This window comes from Petaurus breviceps, unplaced genomic scaffold, assembly GCF_028583685.1.
Source record: "Petaurus breviceps papuanus isolate PSGF00001 unplaced genomic scaffold, PetGlider_PUasm1.0 90692, whole genome shotgun sequence".
In the NCBI taxonomy this organism is placed as follows: Eukaryota; Metazoa; Chordata; class Mammalia; order Diprotodontia; family Petauridae; genus Petaurus; species Petaurus breviceps.
In genome coordinates this window covers 5,339,200-5,360,661 of record NW_027187313.1, presented here as the reverse complement: position 1 = coordinate 5,360,661, position 21,462 = coordinate 5,339,200, and the positions used below count along the sequence as shown (strand labels likewise).

The following is a 21,462-nucleotide window of genomic DNA, read 5'->3' as shown; positions in this document are numbered from 1 at the left end:
GGGTATGGATGTAATGGTTGGACAGTTTGGAAATCTGTCTACTTGATCTGTTTCTGTCTTGATAATTCTGCCTGTATGCTTTGAAGTTTGGGGTGCTGACCTTTTTCCCCTGAACAAGGTAAACGATATATGTCTGACTGATTAAAGTAAGCTTGTTAACCCATTTTGAGTTGCTTTCCTTTATCAAAGCAGATCCAAGAACCTGTATGGGCGGCAAACCCTGAGGACGCTTGGGGTGCTTGCTGCTACAGTGGTTATAAGAAATAGTTTTAAGCTCTCACAGCTACTTAAACAGCTAACTTTTAACTTACAACTATGTACATGTGAAGATTCGATTCTGTTCTCGAAGGTAGAGTAATATGAAATCAAAGTATACTGGCATTAAGGGACTAGCATTTCTTAGCAAGCAATATTGATGGATTTATTTTGTTTATATGGACAAGGTGCAATCAAATTTAACATATAAGATCTAGTAGTACATAGAGAAGACAAAGTATAAAGTATAATCAAGTCACCTAACAAAGAAATATGACATTGCTGACTTCTAAAATCATAAAGCAAATCAAGTAACTATAAGTTGGGCATGTTTTTATTAATTTGAAAATATCATCTGGTCTCTCAAGTACAATTGCTTATAATACAAGGCTTTATAATCACTTAAACCAAAGATTCTATAAATTAGGAAAGGCTTTAAAGGTTAAAAGTGGCTGTCAAAATTACCTAGGTAAACTGTTACCTTTATTGAATACTGATAAAAAATAAAATGGACAACTAGTTGGAAGACACACTTTGAAAGAGCACAAAGATAAATGAATTGGGAAGCAAAACACCCAAGTTTGTTAGTATATTTACCCCTAACTAATCATATAATCTAGATAAAATCACTTCCATCTTTTTTGGACCACAGTCTCTCCATCTGTAAAAATGCTATTTAAAAAATGCTATTTAATATCTGTGACCTTACAAAAGCAATTTAGGTTAGCTGGATTTCAATTTTAACTATATGATCTATATGGTCCTTTCTCACTGAAAGCTTTATGGATCAAATGAAATAATTTATATATAATAAAGTACCAGATAAATCATGTGATTTATGTTGTTGTTATAATTACTATTTAACATACTTTTTATCATTCTTGAGTAGAGATGGTACACATTACTATGCAAGTACTGATAGTTAATATTTTGTAGACTTTTATACAGGTAAGTAAATTAAATGCTTTTAAAAAATATAAATAATAGTAGTGGGACATATATTCATCCTCCATAAGCTCCCTAAAGACATCTTTGGGATCACTATACTAGCAGATAGAATGATAGAAATGTATTTTGTCTGCAACAACTCTGTATTTTGAAAGCTTTTCATTCCATGAAGCTCAAAGATTATAAGGATTTGGTTATGGCAACATCTATTTAAAGTACCCTCAAGTACTTCTAGATTAATGTTATGCTTAAGTGGTTAGAAGTAACATTTTTGCCAGTGATAATGGCCTAGTTCAAAGACATTTTTTTTTTAAGCAATATGGGTTAAGTAACTTGCTCAAGGTTACACAGCCAGTTATTTCTGGGTGTGGTGCTGAGTATCTGAGCCCAGATTTGATCCCCGGGTCATCCCAACACTAGAGCCGGTATTCTTACTCACTGAACCACCTGGCCACCCCTAAACAATTGGGGTTAAGTAATTTGCTCAAGGTTACACGGCCAGGTGTTTCTGGGTGGGTAATAAGTGTCTGAGCCCGGGATTCAATCCCCAGGTCATCCGCATATTGGAGCCGGTGCTCTTACTCACTGTGCTACCTGGCCACCCCCAAAGACATTTTTAAGCTACTGAATTTTCAAGGATACTTTCAGGTCAATATTTTCAGCTCAGGTATATTTCAAATGTTAGTTATTAAAAATGGCAAGCTCCTGGTGTATAATTATAGCCACCAATTATCAATAAGTTAAGTATTCAGTAGGTGCTAATTTTTTTTCAAGTTACAGTGATTTGTTATGGAGCTTCTGTTTCGTTTGCAAAATCTGGTTTAGTAATTCCAGGCACCTTAATAATAAACCTGTAATTTCTGGTGGTAGTAACTTGATCCTCAATTATCACAAAAGAGTCCTCTTTCTCTATTAAAAAAAAAAACCCACATGAATCAATAATGATAATAGCTAACATTTATATATTGCTTTAATGTTTGCAAAGTACTTTACAAATACCTCATTTTATACTCATAAGAGGGCAGAAGAGCTGGGGTTAGGGTTTGGAGGTGGGGACACTTCCTATTGTACATGAATAACTTAGGCAAGCAGAGACTAAATGACTGGCTCAGGGTCACACAGTTAGTGTCTGAGACACCAAAACTCAGGTCTTCCTGACTCAAGGCCCACTGTTGACCCTGGCTGCCTCTAGCTGACTTAGCCATTTGTCTAATCTTTCTTTGTTTGCATATTATTAGTTTAAAGCATGAATGCCACCCACAGGCTTTCTAACTGCTCCTAGATTATGGCTACTGTACAGGACCTATCAAGAGGCAAACCCCTCATGGTTACTTTTGATAAGCCCAATGGGATACATCTCTTTATTTTCTTTGTCCATTTTGAAGTAGTAATTTGTCCATATAGGGATTAGGTTAATAAGATCTTAATTTCCTTAAAATTATCAAAGGTTTTTGTTAGGATACTTCCCAAATCTGTTATTGTTTCAACAATTTTCCAATTCAAAGTGTATGTTAATATGCCAAGACTGATACAGTATAGGTATTAACTGCTTTTAAACATGTTCTTCTCATTGAGCTTTGACTTCAGAATTCTCCTAAATCCCTTTACAAACACACTCACTGCTTTTTCTTCAGTAGCTTTAAGCTTAATGCATCCTGACTGGAGGAAACCAAGACTTTTGCAATTCCCTTCACCCACTCTTTCAATATGTCTTTCAGAATTAAGCTAAAGCATTCTGTCTCTAATCATTCTTTGGCAAATATTAAAATTTTTATAATTACCCAGCCCAAATGACACTTTGATGTTACCAGACAACAATTTCATGAGAGGGAGAAGTGTTTTTGTGTATGTGTATATGTAATATAACTATAAAGGGAGTGAAGAAAGAAAAGAAGGTGATAGTGCCTATATGTACCTGGCGCTGTGTGCTAAACACTTTACAAATATTACCTCATTTAACTCTTACTCCAATAATAGCATATAAAAATCTACTGTTATGCGCATTTATGAGGAAACTGAGGTGAAAATAGTTAAAATAAGTGAAGGAAGCCAAATCTGAACGTGGGTCTTCCTGACTCCACACCCACACATTGACTGCCTCTGTCTAAGAGTGCTGCAATTGCAATCAAATGATTAAGATGTTTTGATATGACTTTCCTCTTTAACTTAGAAGATGTAAACAGCTGTATTAAAGAGATAATAGGTTTCAAAACAGATTCTTTATTTTATATTATTTGTAGTACACAAATAAGTCACAACTAAGAAACTTTAAAAAGGTTGTGCTATGATAACAAATAACATAAAGGCATTGTGATAGCACTTGGGGTCCACTTGTTCAATAAATAACTGATATCAAGTTGCTCTTTTAATCCTTGGAACTCTCTGGAATAAATATTTTGTTTCATGGTCAATATACTGTTTACTCCTAAGGGTGTAAAGAGTTTTGTTTTTTTTCTTCCTTTTTTCCTGACTTTCTTTTCTTTTCCTTGGTGATGTAAGCTGTGATTACTTTGCATAAAGCATATTAATATGTAGCTGGTCTGTATTTAAATAGATAACTGGTGTTCTTATCTTTGGATAATAGCTATATTATGTCTTCTGCTAGGAAAAGTAGGATCGGTGTTCAGAAAAAGTTGGGAAAATGCTGTGTTAATTATTCGTGCATTTGAAACTTAAATATTTTAGTCTAAACCTTGTAAAATGTTTAAACTAATAATTATGGATCTTAACTGACCCCACAGGTTTCTCATCTAATAGAAAAGTGGAGTCTGATCATCTCACTCTTGAGAAAACTATTCTGTTCTTCATTATGTTAACACTACTGAAAGTTTCGTTCATGTTTGATCCAACATTCATTTTCACTGTTAGATTTCTTGTAACCATACAGAAGATCAAAATTTTGTACATCCTCTTTCCTCAAAGGAATCAATCTCTCTCTCTCTCTCTCTCTCTCTCCCTCCCTCCCTCCCTACTTGTTTGCACTTCTGTTTTCAAACGTATTAAAAGGGAATCTATAACTTCGAACACACATTAGTTTCTCTGATTTTGTTCCATGTCTCTTTCTTGTTGCCTTTCATTGGGAAATATAACATTAAAGTTTTCAACTAAATACAGTTATAACTTCCACATCACAACTTTTCCTATCAGAGTTTTGATATATCATGGGTTGGCATAAGAAATTAAATGAGAATTTTTTGTGAATTTTGTAGATGCCACAGACAATATGCAAAGGCCAGCACATGGCACAGAACCTATGACCAAATACTTAACCCAAATTTTACAGTAAGGTACTGTAAGTACACTTATGAAAGAAAAAGAAAAAATTCTCGTTTCTTCTCTGGTACAAAGGAAGGGCCAAAACATTTTACACAGATTTTCCAAATCTCAGGGGTGCCTTGCTCCAATCCCTGCAATGTGGAAAGGATAACTGTATAATGGTTATATATTTATATAGTATTAGATATATGTCTTTCCTCTGGTCTTAAATAGTTTTCTTAAACAGTTTCAGTAATGGTGTGTTTGATGCCTGACTTTAGGAACAATATTCTTTGATAGACCCAGCTCTCCTCCTTTGATTCTTAGTAGTACAAAGCTGCTGAGTTTTAAGTTTAGAAATAATTTCACACTGTCAAGTATGTTGGGAGCAGGTATTCATTTCTGTCAGGTTATAGTAACATGATTATCTCTGACCATTGACCTAATAGTTGAATTCATGCCTTCATACCCAAAATAAGGTTTCTGAAATTCCAGTCCATGCATGTTTATCTTACCTTAAAAGTCATTTAAGATAACAGTATGTCCTTATTTTTTGTTTTGTTACTAGGTTGGATTTCAATTACAGATTTTCAATTGCCAAGAGAAGTTTCTCAATTTCTGCTTTCATTTCAAATAACCTGAGATTTGAGTTATTATTTCTGATTGGTCTCAAATATGTTTTTATCCAACTTGGAGCTAATATTATTTTTGGTAAAAAGCGGTATGAATTTTATCTATTACTGTTAAGATTAATTTCCAATTTTGTTATAATATGGTAAAATCATGAAAAGCATTCAGATTTTCTGTCCATTCTATGTGTATTTGTGAAGTGTCTACTTTACTGGGTGAGTATTATCCAAAGTGAAACATTTAGAACAGGTGATAAATTGATATTGTAAATCAAGTCCACAAAGATGGGTTCAGCCTTCAGAGAAAACATGTGAAGCACTTTGTTAGCAATTCAAACATGGTCTTATAGTGCCCTAACAAGAAGTACCATTTGCTCCACTGTTCTACATGTTAATTAATAACCACAAAAGTTTCAAGTAGTACCAGACTCCAACATAATGCTACCCCAATCTATTTCTTTTATTCACAGGAAAAATTACATCACACTGATCGGTATACCACCTCAATCACTGATATTACAAGAGTCCAATTTATTAGGATTTCAAGATTCCTGCAAGATCTTCATTGCTATCGTAGCAGTCATGGGGCAAATAAATGCATGACTGTATTGGCATCCTGCCATTACCCTAAATTATTAATGTCTGTGGTCTCTTGTTTACTATAAAGATATGCTGGAATTAGTGGACATATTATTTGAAAACATATTATTATTTTATATATTAATATTATATAGTTATAAAACTATAATATAGTTATATTAATAATTAACATTAAAATATATTATTTGAAAGTAAAATTATTGATGGACTATTATTATCATTATTTACACTCTGAGCTCTGGAGGTAGTATTCAATGTGTATGACTATAGGTCATACATATTGCACAACAGAATTCATATTCTGATATTAGTCTGGGCCACATGACTGTTCAAGAATCCTTGGAGTAAATAATCTTGAAAGGCATATGTGTGTACATATGTGTATATTTGTGTATGTTTATGTCTACATGTAGACACATATATGGGGAGAGGAGAAAGAACTAAGTTTTTATTATAAAGCTTGGTTATCTAAATATTTTATTTCTTCTGTTAATCTGGGTTAATTTATATTTTTATAAATATTAATCCATTCCATTTAGATTGTCAGTTTTATTGGCATAGAGCTCCTAATAACTGTTTTTACCCCCATCTTCAATGGTTGTGTATCGATTCTCCCTTTTCATTTTTAATACTAGTAATCTGGTCTACATTATTCAATCAAATTAGCCAATGGTTTTATTATTGTTGCTCCTGCTCCCCCCACCCCCCCAATAAAACCAGCTCCTATTTTTACTTATTTAGATCAATGTTTTGGGTTTTTTTCTATTGCTTTTAATTTTGTTAATCTCTCCTTTCATTTTCAAGATTTCTATTTTAATTTTTAATGATGGGGTTTAAATTTATTTTTTGAGGTTTTTTTAGTTGTATGCACAATTTATGGATCTGCTCTTTCTCTCTTCCAGTGAAGTAAGCATGTGGAGATATAAATCCCGCCCCCACTCCCTCCCCCCCAGTATGGCTTTGTCTGCATCCCATAAATTCTGGTATATTATCTCATTAGTATCATTATATTTAATGAAATTACAGTTTCTAAAACTTGTTCACTGATTCACTCATTTTGTTAGGATTTAGTTATTTAAATTTCCAATTAATTTGTAATCTATGCTTCCAATGACCTTTACTATTTATTGAAGTATGGTCAGAAAAAGATATATTTAATATTTCTGCTTTTCTTTATGAAATTTTTAATTCCTACAAGTTCAATCTTTGCCAAGCACATCTGAGGTATAGATATAATCCCTTCTATTCCCATTCAATATTCCCTTTCTTAAATTCTAAAATCCATTTCCCTAATTTTTTTCTTATATTATGGATTAATATAAATTTGATAGGAGTAAAAAGAAGTCTCTGACTAGTACAGTTCTGGTATCTATTTTGTCCTGTAACACATTTAACTCTTCCTTCAAGAATCTGAATTTTACATCATTTGGTGCATATGCATTCATTACTGTCAATCTTTGTCTATGGCACTTTTTAGCAAAACATAATTTCTCTGCTTATATCTTTTAATTAGGTCTACTTCTGCTTTTGTTTTGTCTGAGATCATTATTGCTAACCTGGTCTTTTCTACTTCAGCTGAAGCAAAATAGACTGTTCCTCATTTTGATTTAAATATTGCTCCTTAAATATTTATTCTGCTCTTATTATTATTCTGTATCATTGTATACTGAGTATATTTATTGTAAACATACTGTTGGATTCTAGCTTCTAATCTATTCTTCAAGCCTCTTTTCCATTTGATGAGTGAGTTCATCCCATTTATGATTACTGTGTCTTCCCACTCCGATTCTCCCATCCTATTTTCTTATCCTTCTCTTTTTAACCCTGTCTCCTCCACAAGTGTCTGTTGTTTCTGACCACTGGCCCCCTAGATCTACCCTCACTCCAATCACCTTCTCCTCCTCCTTCCCAACTGAGAAAGATGGAATTTCTATACCCAACTGTGTGGGTATGTAAATTCTTCTCTCCTTGAAGTATAGATCAGAGTAAAATTGAAGCATTGCCCACTCCCCTTCCAATATTCTTTCCATTGTATAAATTCTTCCTTGTGTGTTTCATTTATGTGAAAAAATCTCCTCTATTTTCTCCTCCACCTTCCTCCAGCAAATTCTTCTTTCTTACCCTTCCTATTTTTTGTATTTTTTTTTTTGGAGGGGGGAAGGCAGTGCAATTGGGGTTAAGTGACTTGCCCAAGGTCATAGCTAGTAAGTGTAAAGTGTCTGGGACCAGATTTGAACTCAGGTCCTCCTGACTCCAGAGCCAGGGCTCTATTCATTGTGCCACCGAAATGGTCCTCTTCCTATTCTTTTGAGATCATTCCAACATAACAGAACTTGAACCTTGACCCTTTGTCTAACTGCCCTAGTGATGATAAAATTCTTGAGGATTACACATATCATCTTCATATATAGGAATGTAAACAGTGAAACTTTTTTTAGTCCCTTAAAATTTCTCACTCCTGTTTACCTTTTTATGCTTCTCTTGAGTCCTATACTTGAATGTCAAATTTTCTATTCAATTCTAATCTTTCATCAGGAATTCTTGGAATATTCTCTTTCATTAAATATCCATTTCCTGCCTCCTCCCAGAATATATACTCAGTTTTGTTAGGAAAGTTTTTCTCCTGTAGGTGGCAACTGCTAAATTTTGTGTCCTCCTGACTGTGGCATCATGCTATTAAAATTATTTCAGTTGACTGAAGTATTTCTTCCTTGACCCGGGAACTCTGGATTTTGTCTATAATATTCCTGGGAGTTTCCATTTTGGGACTTCTTTCTAGTTTGCCCTCTAATTCTAAGATATCTGGGCAGCTTTCCTTTATAACTTCTTGAAGTATGATTTCTAAACTCATTTTTTTTTGTTCATAGCTTTTAGGTTGTCCAGTGATTCTTAAATTATCCCTCCTTGATCTATTTTCTAGGTCAGCTGCTTTTCTTATGAGATATTTCAGACTTTCTTCTCTTTGTTTCCCATCTTTTTTTTTTCCCTTGTTTCTTGATGTATCATTTTTATGGTCAGGTTCTTTTCTTTGTTCATTTTTCCAGCCTCCTTCTTAACTTTAGACTTGACTGTGCACTGATTTCTGTTCCTTATACAGATAGGGCCCTGATGCCTTGTGGACACAATTACTCCTCTTTGCCCTGGAACTGTGACCTAGAAGTGTTTTAACAGGTAATAGCTGCTAGATGGCACCCATTCTTGTTGCCAATGCTAATACACAGCTCCCATGGGATCTCTTTCTGCCTACATGTTTATTCCCCTTACCACCTCCACTATGGGGTGCTCTCTGCTGCTTCTGCTACCACCAAAACCTGGTACTGATTCCACTATTATCCTGTGACCCTAGCCAACCCCAAATGCAGTGCCCATATCTATCCTCCTAAACAGCCCTGAGCTGGAAAAAAGACTTATTGTGACTTCTTTTGGCATTCCCCCTCAGAATTCAGTTTGATATGCGTTCTGGGTTATTGTACAAGAGGTTGTGGGGGTGTTGAGGCAAAGTTGATAGCTTACTCTACCATCATGATTCCGCCTCCTGCCTCACCATGTTCTTTTAAATAAGGAAGAAAATACTTATTTGTTGGGCACATTCTATTCCTTATTCCTTGTCATTAGTCTCTGGAGGCTGTTTCTCCAATTTAGCTTTTATCCAGCTTGTAAATCCCAGCAGCTATTGTCTTTTCAAAGATAAAACAACATGATACAGTGGGAAAATCCCTTCTCTAGAAGTTAGAACATTTAGTATAGGATCTATACATAACTTCACTACTTACTACTATGGTGAACCTAGAAAATCATTTCACTTCCACAGGCTTCAATTTCCTTATCCAAAGGAAACAGAAAGGAAACTAGAAAATCTCCTATGTTTAGGCAAGAACAAGTCAAAGGCTAGTCTACAGCTATATTTTAAGATAGTCTATTGAGTACAGAGAAGCACTATGGTATAGTGAGAGAGACTGAGCTTAGGAGTAGAATGACTTGTGTTTAATTCCTAATTCTTAACATAAACTAGCTTCAAGACCACAAGAAAGTCAGTTAACTTCTCAACATGTCTGCAAACTATTTAAGACTGCAAGTTATAAGAGAGTTGACAGAAATGGAAGAGAAACATAATAAAATTTCACATATGAATTAAAGCATAGATCTGTCTCCTCTCCCTGCCTCCTACCCCTCCTGAAGTAAATATAAAATGCCAGTAAATGTATAGGACACATTATATAATAATAAGTTCAATATAGAGTGGATAGAGTGCTGGGTCCTGGAATCAAGAAGACCAGAGTTCAAACATGACCTTAAATATTCACCAACTGTGTGACCCTGGACAAGTCACTTAACTTCTGTTATCCTCAGTTTCCTAATATAAAACTGGGAATACTATTAGCATCTTCCTCCCAGGGTTGTTCTGAGAATCAAAAGAAATAATAATTGTAAAGCACTTAGCATAGTGTGTAGCATATGGAAGGCCTGATATAAATGCATATTCCACCCTTGTCATATATCCCTAATCTCCTCTTAGAAAATGTAATATCTGGAATGGCAATATGATGAGTCTCTTCCTATGACGGTTCCATTTCATGTGGTCAAATGAGAGACAAAGGCCAACAGAAACTCTTGTGGTGTTAAAGAAAATAATCTTATTGGGATAAAGGCTAAAGACACATATCTCTGTGCGTTTGTGTGCATGCACACACATATACATATATATTTGTGTGTGTATGTGTATATATTTTTCCCCCTTTTTTTCTCTTATAGCCCAAGGATGGATATTTTATAGGATGAAGCAAATATAAAATGCCTGGTAAAAAATACTGTGCAAATCTAGGACTATGAGAATCTCAAATAATGAGAGAACAGTGATATAACTTAGGAGGAAAAAAGACAATATGAAAAACAGAGGAAAAAAAGAAATAAAAAGGCCATTAACCTGTTAGAGAGGGTAGTAAAAGGTAAAAACAATATTCTTTGTCTTCAAGGAGGGTGAATTTCATGTAAAATCTCAGAGAAACTTGGAACAATGTCCAGAACTGAGAAATTTCAACACAAATCAAGTAAACTGAATCCCACATCAGTTAAGATTTAATGATTTTGAACTCCTACAATAACATAATTATCAAATTAGTTCCCCCATAATGGTAGCATGATAACAAAAGATCACAATACCGTGAATGCCAGAAGTACTAATTTCTATCCTTCCGAAAACTAACAAATAATAGAGTTTGTGCCCATTTCTTGAAGTGGAACTCAGTAACCCTAAAATCTTGCTACAATGTCTAAGGGTAAGTCTGCATCCCTGCAAGGAGTGACAGAGGGAGGACAAGAGGAGTACCTTTTGCATCATCAGAACCCGAAGCCAAAAGTTTTGGGTCCATCAAATTGAAGTCAACACTCCAGCACCTTTTCTCATGTTCCTAGTTCCAAAAAGAAAAGGAGGCAATCTCAGACAAAACACATTACTTCACGTGTAAAAAATAAGAAAATTAAAAGTAAGTGTATTTTGGTATCAATGTGTTGTCATATTGAAGAGGGAAATGTTAAACCAAGGAGAGATGAAAGGCAAGAATTTCTTTTTGTAAATATAATGCTGCTCTGAAACCTTTTATAATTCCATACAAGGGGGCGGCTAGGTGGCGCAGTGAGTAAAATCAGGAGGACCCGAGTTCGGTTCTAGCCTCAGACACTTAACACCCACACAAAAAAACTAGCCGTGTAACCTTGGGCTTAACCCCAATTGCCCTCCAAAAGGCAAAAAAAAAAAATTATAATTCCACATAAGATTCTTTTCGTGGACATTCATCTAATATACTCTATAGCAATACAGTTCTGAAGGATGCTTTTCAGCATTGTTCCTGTTTCAAAGAATTTAAGTTCAAATGCCACTACTATACTAAATAACACAGAAAAAGCTACAACCAAATGGCAAAAATTAAACTAAAAATGTGACTCTTTAATCATCTTTTATTTATTTGTACACATATAACAGAAAAATAGAACCCTTCATTACCTGGTAGACCTTTGACCTCTGTCCTGTGAATCCATCCCATAGGATGACTGTGCCTTCATAATCACTGCTGGCCAATAGATTCTTATGGTAACTACTCCAGCTGATACAGCTAAAAGAGAATCAAAACATTACGTTAAGTGACAATTCGTAAAAACCAGAAATATCCATTATATAAATCTTTGTATCATCAAAAATATCTAGGAAGCCCAGGAAATCGTCACCAGGGTGTCTTATAATTATGAAGATAAAAGGGATCAATTAGTATCAAGAAGCAAAGATACTAAAGGGCAGCTGGGTGGTATAGTAGATAGAGTGCTGGGTCTGGAATCAGGAAGATTTCTCTTCAAAGTTCAAATCTGGCCTCAAGACACTTCCTAGTTGTGTGATTCTAGGCAAATCACTTGTTTGCTTCAGTTTCCTCATTTGTAAAATAAGCTAGAGAAGGAAATGGCAAAACATTCCAATATCTTTGCCAAGAAAACCCCAATTGGGGTCACAGAGTCAGACACAACTGAAAACTGAACAGAAAGATACTGTGATTTACACTATTTACTTTTATTAAAGTTATTACCACCAGTGAAAATCCTTTAAAGCAATATGACCCAGGATTTATTTTGTATACCAGCCATATTCTATGCACTGTAACAGATGGTTCCAAGAAAAATTTTCAGTGCTAACAAGCTATCTAGAAAGCTTCCCAACACAGTACAAGGCCCCTCTGATCTGAAGAGACTGTACTAGACAAAGGCCAGTAAACTTTTTCCATTCACAACCCCTTCAGCACTTCTTAAACTATGGGTTGTGACTCCATATGGAGACCTACAGTTTAAGAAACTCTGTGTAACTAGACCAAAATTCTCTGTCCTCTCCCCAGTCTTCTACACTTGCTCATTCCTGCTGAACATACCCACTGGGTACTACCCTCAAAAAATTCATGTTCACACAGCCTCCAACTTCTTTACCTTTAAGGTCACACTCTGTTCCAAATTTCTGCACCTTAACCTCATTTCTATCAATAAATGCTGCATTAAAAAATAATCTGATTCACTGAATCACTAATAATGTGTATCTGCACAAATCAGTATTAGTGCTTTTAAAAGATTATGATTCTCATTTATCTAATGGTATTTTAGGATTTACAAAGTACTTTCTCAAAATACTTTCAGATACTGTCTGATTAGACAGCACCACCTTTTAGATTTCATCTAAGAAGGGTTAGATACCATGATCTAGTAGTAGAAGGAGGGTAATATAATAATAAGCACTAAGTTTCACTCCCAGTTCCAACATTTCCTAGCTGCATGATTTTGGATTAGCGTCTATGTTTCTATTTATTTATCTGTATAATAAAAATCATATGTGTAGCATCAAATAGCATAGAACGATTCTATATTAGATTCTGTGTTAGATAAGATTTCACTTTATAAAGAAAGTGAAGTACATCCTCAAAGATTATAGAGGTACAGAGATGTTAATTGACTTGCTCAAAATTATACTGATGATAAACAGTAGATTAAGATGAAGGTCCTGTACCTCAAAATCCAGTACTAATGCAATTGTATATGGTTCTTGTGAAAGAAATGCCTTTTAAATAATAGAGTAAAACATAAATGCAAGCTACAATGAAAGATTCACTTATAAAGCAATTACATGACAAGAATTGCAATAGTTTAAAAGTTATTAAACTTCATTGTTATTAAAACTCTACAAAATTGGTAGAGTGACAGACATGGAAAAGTAAGGTTATAATGGCAAATTTTTAAGACATTTAGTTAGGATTGCTTTGGGTGATCATTAATTGTCTCAACACAAATAAATTTATTCAGGATAAGCTATACTAAAGGGGAAGTTTTCATTTTAAGATAAAACAACACATACCTTGACATCATTAGAAATCTAAAAAATAAACTTCCATTACTATTATATTACAGTGGCTGTAGACTACAGTACTTCTTAAGGAGATGGACATGTCTTGTGGCCCTTTGCTTTAGAATATGTGAAATCTAGCTTGAGTGGTTCCTCTATTTGTTATTATACTAAAGATAAGTGAACATAACCAAAAGAAATCTTTCCCCTCTGTAGGCTATAAGAGCTACAAAAAAAGCTCCACCTTTTCCTGTAAGCAGCTTCTTTGGGACTAATGCAATATCTTTAACAGAAGCTAGAGGTAAGAAAATTTCTCTCTTATCACCTACCCCACACCCACACCCAAAAGAATGATAGCTGGCAGCTGAGTAAACAATAGCTACAACTTGCCTAGGTTAAGCCTAAATAAGCCTAAATCTTTGGGAGATTCAGTCACTGCCAGTGTGGGGGAAGAGGAAGAAATTCCCATCACCAAAACTAGAGGTTTTCTACAAGATTCACAAAGAGGCTATCTAAAAGATGAAGTTCCTATATCTCAAAATCCTTTATTAATGCAATTGTGTGTAGCTATTGTGAGAGAAAGAAAAGGAGTGGAACCATTCTAAAGTTTTATAAACAAATAAATCCAGAATCTGTGGCCAGTCACCTCTGATGCAGTCTTAATCCTAAGGACCAAGAAAGAGATTTCTGGGTCACAAGTATGAGTCAAGAGCACACATTCACACAGAAAATGGTCAGATTATATGATCAAGCTCAAGGGGAACAGCTTTAATCTGATGCTATTACAGAGATTATGGCTTTCTTATTTATTAACTTTCCTTGGTTCTTCACTTTCCTTTAACATGAGTCCCATCAATTATGGTCTTGCCAATTTAACTTCTACGACATCATTTGCACCCAATTTTTCTCTTTATTCAAATGAACACCACATTATCTGAAGTTTCCATCAACTCTCATGTGGTTTAATGAAATAGTGCCCTAACTGGACATCCTACCTTAAGTCTCTCTCTTCAACAGAGATGCCAAAGAGATGTACATAAAAGCCTAGGTTTAAAATGGGAAGAAGCCTTAAAAGCTCTCTAAGTCAACACCCTTTCTTCATTTTTATATGAAAAATTTGATTTTCTACTTTTAAGAAGATCAGTTATTTGTCTATTAAATTTAGGGTGTCTTGTTATTTTATTCTACTTTTATTGATTCAATAGTCTCTTTGCTGGCAATTTAATTATAGTGTTGTTTAATCTTCAGAATTTCTAATTGGTTAGGGATTTAATTTGCTGTTGTTCAACTATTTTGGGCTTTTGTATGCCTAATTCCTAGATTTATTTCTTCTCTTTTTATTAACAAAAACACTTAAAGGAATTAAATTTCCCCCTCAGAACTGCTGTGGCAGCTTTGCAAAGATTTAGGTATGTTCTCTCACTATTGTCATTTTTTTCTGATGAAATATTCTACAGCTTCTACAACTGTTCTGTTCACTTTGCTGCCTCACTTCACAGAAGCTTTCCCAAGTTTTCTCTAAAACTACTTCCTTCATGTTTTTTCTCAGTACAATATTATTCCATTACATTAATATACTATAATTTGTTCAGTCACTCCCTAATTAATGGGGAGCCCCGAGTTCCTGTTAGATCAAAAAGAGTTGCTATATTTATAAACATAGGTCCTTTTCCTCTGAACACTTTATGGTAGAAGGCTTTTAAATGGCAACACTAGGTCAAAGAAGTACATTTTAATAACTTTGGAAAATTGTTTTCCAGACCGGTTATATTAATTCACCACACCACGCATACTAACTCACCACTCCACCAATAAAACACTAATGTGTCTGTTTCTTGTAGCCTCTCCAATATGTCATTTCCCTTTAATACAGTTTTTAATACAAGTAAAAATCATGCAACCAAAACAAAAAGGGAAGTGGTTAACTGGTAAAAATCTTAGCAGAGAAGTTTGTCTGATAAAGGTCGTATTTTCAAGATAGAAACTGATTCAAATTTATAAGATAGTCATTCCCCAATTAATAGAAGGTCAAAGGATTTGAACAGGAAATTTTTAAGGGAAGAAATACAAGCTATCAATCAATTGCCATATAAAAAAAAAGTTCCAAATCAATAATAGAGAAATGAAAATTATAGCTACTCTGAAGTTCAAATGAGATTCAACCCATGTGATGGGTAAGGTCTATAATTTACTTTTCATGCAGGTGCCCAAGAACTAGTTGTGGCTATTTCACTCTTTTAGCAGCTCCTTCTTGGCAGAAAAATAAAATATAAATTTCTCTAGTCCCCATTTTGATTCTAATATGTGTGGTCAAGAACTTGTTTGGGAGTCAGAGAATCTGAATTCAAACATTCCCACTCTCAGCACCTGTGTGGACAGACCTTAGGGAAGTCATTTTACTCTCAAGGCTTCACTACTCATCTGTAAACAAAGAAGGCTGGACTAAGTCACTAAGGTCCCTTCTCTTCTAAGTCTAGGATTCTATAATCATATGGTAGAGAGATGATACTTTTTCTGTCTAGTTACACAACAGGTAGATTTAGGATCAATGCATATAAGGGGAAATTTTTCTATTGATTAGAATTGTTGAAGAACAAAATCAGATTCTTCACATAACTTTTCATTTCCTGTCATTAGATACATTTAAGGATATCCTCTTGTTGGGCAGACTGAAAGAATAACTTTATGTACCAGACATTTGAAGAGTGGAGGTGAAGAGTGGAGGTAAAGGGTGTGACAAACCAGAAGAATACTTACCTGTATTTCATTTTTGCATGGTCCTTTCCAATTCTGAGGGTCTAATGATTATAAATGATTTCCTTAAAGAGTTTCAGCTAACTATCTAAGACCTGAATGTTAAACATTTTATTTAAAACTGGTGCTGTCATTACCTGGAATAAAATACTTCTCTCAATATTTCCAAGATAATAAGGACTTTACACATACTTGTTAATTGCAGGCTAGGGGAAAAGATTATTATTCTATCAGATGCTGTTCATAGGATGCATACTGCTGACTAGAAGTAATTCCATTTTGTATATATCAAGATACTACTACTTACATGTTTCAACGTCTACTCCCAACAAAGAATCTTCCATAAATAAAAAAAAGGAAGCAAGGCAACATTTTTCATTTTTTTTTTTTACATTTACATTCTGACTAAAAAAATAGCAATATATAAAGGATACATGTATTTGTCACTCTTGTTTGACATAGAAGTTGATAGGAAACATTCTCCATATATTCTATCAAAAATTTAAAGCACAGGGGCAGCTACATGGTGCAGAGAATATAGCACTGGCCCTGGAGTCAGGAGAACCTGAGTTCAAATCCAGCCTCAGACATGTAACACTTACTAGCTCCACTGTATTCACCATCTTAGATTTCTACTTTTAGAGATGACAAGGACATTCAAGGTTATCTCCCTTTATTTTACAACTGAGTAAACTGTGGTCCAGAAAGGTTAAGTGACTTGAGAAAGGTCATAAAGGACCTTGGGCAAGTCACTTAACCCCAATTGTCTTGCCTTCCCCCTTCCAAAAAAAAAAATTAAAGCATCGGATTTGCCACATGGTGACTCTTGAAGAATTTAAGAAAGAAGCGACAATTAAAAAACTGAAAATAATAAAATTACTTATATATACCATATTAATCAAAGCAACATGCATACCTGATTTTGGAATTGCAGGTCATTTCATTTTCAGGGTAATGAATATCTACTGCATCCTGTATGACTGTCCCATATTCATATACTTTGATCTTCTTTGTTACCCCAGCAATGGCAAAATAGTCACAATCCCGGTCAAATTCAATACTAAAGAGAAAAAGTACATGGGTTAGTAACTAAGTATACACAAAACCCTATGACATTAACTAAGATAATACTTCAGGATCTGCTATTTTCTGGTCCTAAAGTGCTTTTGTTTGCCAATATAAGATGGCTTCTTAAAACAGTTTCAGACTCTGCTGTATTCCTATGTCTATGTTAAATCATTATGAAGCCACAACAAATTACAGGCAGAAAAAAAATTATGTATAACTGCACAGTATCCCTCTGGTAGGTGGCATTTTTGCTTATAAGCCAACTAAAATGTTTTTTACTTCAGCTTTACTGACTACATGACAACATAATCAAATAATAGGGCTAATATCTCACTGTGAGAATAGTGAAAAAAGATTTGATAATGGCATATGAATAAAGGAAGTCACAAGTTGATTATCAATTGATTTCTTAAGATGTTTCAGGTTCTTCTATACCTTCATTGTTTTTTTAGGGTGGGAGATAGGGTTTCTAGATAATAATATTAAATATTTAACAAATTAGTCCTAGTGGAAAGCTTTGAAAGCAGGACACATCATCATACAAAAATCTGAAGGGCCTAATAAAAATCTAAACATTAGGTGGAGATATATTATACAATATCTGAAAAGACCTGCTATGAAACTTTGATTACACTAAAATATGAGGCTACTGATTTTTTTCAATCTACAGATAAAGCAATAATTGCCAAACTTTGTTAAGCAATTCATTTTTGCTTTAAAAAAATTTAATACACACTTTTTATTAAATAATCTATGATGCTAGTAATTTTCTAGGCTTGTATTTTGTTTCAAAAATCTAAAATTTAGTTGTCTTCTATGACATAAACAAAAATTAAACATATAAAAAAGTACCATATTAAATAATAATTGCTCCACTGTATTCACTATCTTAGGTTTCTACTTTTAGAGATGACAAGGACATTCAAGGTTATCTCCCCTTATTTTAAAACTGAATAAACTGGGGTGGTCAGGTAGCACAGCGGGTAAAGAGCACCGGCCCCAGTGTCGGGATGACCTAGGGATTGAATCCGGGCTCAGACACTTAGCACCACACGCAGAAATAACTGGCTGTATAACCTTGATCAAGTTACTTAACCCCAATTGCTTTTAAAAAAAAAACTGAATAAACTGTGGTCCAGAGAGGTTAAGTGACTTGAGAAAGGTCACAAAGACAAGTGGCCCAGAGAGGATATGAATGCAGGTCCTTTGACTCCCAACCCAGCCCACTTTCCACCATTTCCATAAGACCTCTGTAAAGGCAGGGGTGTGGGCTCTCCCCATCCAATACCCATACCTAGGCCCCAGATCTAAGGAGTAGAAAGGGAGTGTTAACTCCAACCTTAAGATAGACTACAGCATTTCATCTGACATCTTTCCCAGATTGATGGAACCTCTGTATTGTCCCACAGAAGGATGGGAAGCCAGCATCATGAAACAGTCTGCCAGCCGCCAGAGGAGTTGAATGGTGTTTTACAGGAGGATGTATGGCTGCAGAAGGGGACTGGTGATAGGCATTCAAACCTCTTCATGGTATGCTGTCGTAAGCGCCCACTCTGTTCCTCTAATGGAGGGTCCTGGCACTTTTCCCCTTGAAGTACTGTCTTTTGCTGAGAGAAGTTGGACCCAGTGTAAGAAGGGAGAAGCAGAGCATCAGAAACTGCTCCGCCTTCCGCATGGTAAAGTGAGGGCATATTCTCCCCTTCTGCTACCCCATTCTCACAAGGGTATGATAGGAATAATAGCCTGAAAGCTGGGAAAAGAACTTTCAAGGCCACCTAGCACATTTTTATAGAAGAGGATAAGTGATTTGTTCTAGATCACTAGGTAATAAGTATGAGAACTGGGATTGCACCAGGGTCCTCTCACTCCAAATCTACTGTACTTTCTCTTGTCTTACTTGCTGATTTTGATATGAACTTTATTTTTATTCTAAAAAAGCAGATGTATTTATGTGTGATTTGTACTCAAAATACCAATAATTTTAGCCAATGTTTTGCTCTCTTTCCCCTACTCTTAGAGAAAATTATAAGAAACATAATCCACAGTTTTAAAAACAATTATAAGTCAAGTGATTAATAATCAATCAAAGCTCTTCTCTAAGACAACTACCAAAGATTCCAAGTTTTGAATCAATTTTTCCATATCCTGGATGTTGAATTTCTTCAATTTAGAAGGTCCAACTCCATAATTTGTCAGTGTTAATATGTACACTGTAATGAGTTAAACTTCCCATTTTTTTCAGTTTGTGGAAATTATATTTACAAACATAAACCCACTCTAAAACCTGGCAAAACAATCTTCACATTGAAGACCTTTGTAAAATATTTGATAACTGATATATCCATTCATTCACAGATTCATAATGAAAAGCATTCTTTTCAGAATTACTTTCAAAAGGGAGTAAAATAGTTAACAGTAAGTCCTGATTTGATTGGAAATATCTACAAAGGTGATGAAGGTAAGGAAAAATAAGTGAAAATGAAGTGGGATTATTCTGTATATGAGGACTTAAAGATATACCAAGTAACTCCTTGGTTACTGAGACTTACCTGTATAAATTGAGCCATTTACTTTTTGTAATAACTTTATCAGGTGCTATCTTGTTGGCACAATCTGCCCTCCCATAAATGAAGCTATATAATAGTACAATAGGGGCAGCTAGGTGGCGCAGTGAGTAGAGCGCTGGCCCCGGAGTCAGGAGGACCTGAGTTCGGATCCGACCTCAGACACTTAACACACACACAAAAAAAACCTAGCTGTGTGACCTTGGGCAAGTTACTTAACCCCAATTGCCCTCCAAAAAGCAAAAAAAAAATAATATTACAATAGATTTATTTAAACTGCATTCTTAATTGAATTGATTCTCATTTAATATTTGCCGCTCTATGGATTTATAAAAAAGGAACAGTAAACTTAAATTTTCATTATCCCTCTAAATAAAAAGTTTCAAGAAAACATTTTTATGCCAAGTACTAAGTAGGCAGATGGTAAGAGGAAAAAAATGTTTCCTATAATTGATATTAATCTGGACAGCTAAAAATGAATAACAAATTCATGAATAATAAAAATCCACCTTAAAAATCTATAGTTTATGACAAAATGCTTGTTAGGCTTCTGCCACTGTTAATATCACATAAAGACCAACAACGGAGCAATGGAATGCAGTGCTCCATATGTTAAGTATGTAGCCTAAAATCTAAAAGTACAAATATATCACCCCTTGCAGGAAAATATTTAACATAACAAGTGATTCCATTTAAATCTTAAATGACGATTATTCATTCCAGTAAGCTCAAACTCATACATTAAATCTCAACACTGTCACAAACTATATAATAAATTGCTCTGCTGCACTGAAACATTAAACTTTACTGTCCTTCATAACCTACAACTTACTAAGTTGTTTTTTTTTTCATTCTTTGAGGTCTACTTCATATGTTAGTTAAGGCAGAGTATTCCATAGAACCAAATATTCTTCATTTCATGACACATAAAATCCAGAAATTCTCTTAGCCTAGTTATCAGGGGTTACAGGCTTAAAAAAGTTGAGACTATTCATGCCAAAGACAAGCACCAAAAATGTTTTCTTAAGGTTGAAGACAGGGAACTAAACCATAAAATAATCATTGACAAAGTATACATTGGGGATCAAAGCATAACATAAAAGCTAAGAGTTGGAAGGAATCTCAAAGACTAAAATGCTTGGCCTAAATCCCTACTGTAATATCCTCAATAGACACTTATTAAGAACTTACTATGTGCCAATCATTCAACAAGTAGTCATAAAGCCTTTACTTAGAGACCTCCTCTGAGAAGGGACCTCAACGTTGCCTCCACCTTATTGAAGTTTACTTAATTTCTCTTCCACCCAACAGCCCTTCAATGGCTTAGAGAAAGCAATCATGTTCTAAGTCTGAACCAAAAAAAAAAAAAAAAAAAACTCAATAACTAAAACTTTACTCTTTCTAGACAATGTTTATCCAAATCTTTTCAAAAGATCTGTTTTCTAGTCATGCCTACTGCGATTTTATTTGTGGTACTAGTTTTTGAAACTCCAGTGTAGAACTTTACATTTATCCTTATTAA

The 21,462-nt window shown here is 34.6% G+C and overlaps 1 protein-coding gene across 9 annotated transcripts in view; it reads right to left on the bottom strand.

The window, feature by feature from the left end:
• The window catches only part of COP1 (COP1 E3 ubiquitin ligase), a 248,876-nt gene that overhangs the window by 89,745 nt on the left and 137,669 nt on the right, over positions 1–21,462 (bottom strand). For all 9 annotated transcript variants that reach the window (XM_069065516.1, XM_069065509.1, XM_069065507.1 and 6 more), the window contains 3 exons: positions 17,225–17,368; positions 11,689–11,797; positions 11,014–11,095 (listed from right to left, as the gene is read on the bottom strand). In XM_069065516.1, the coding sequence (XP_068921617.1) occupies positions 11,014–11,095; positions 11,689–11,797; positions 17,225–17,368 (335 nt within the window). The remainder of the gene's footprint in view (positions 1–11,013; positions 11,096–11,688; positions 11,798–17,224; positions 17,369–21,462) is intronic.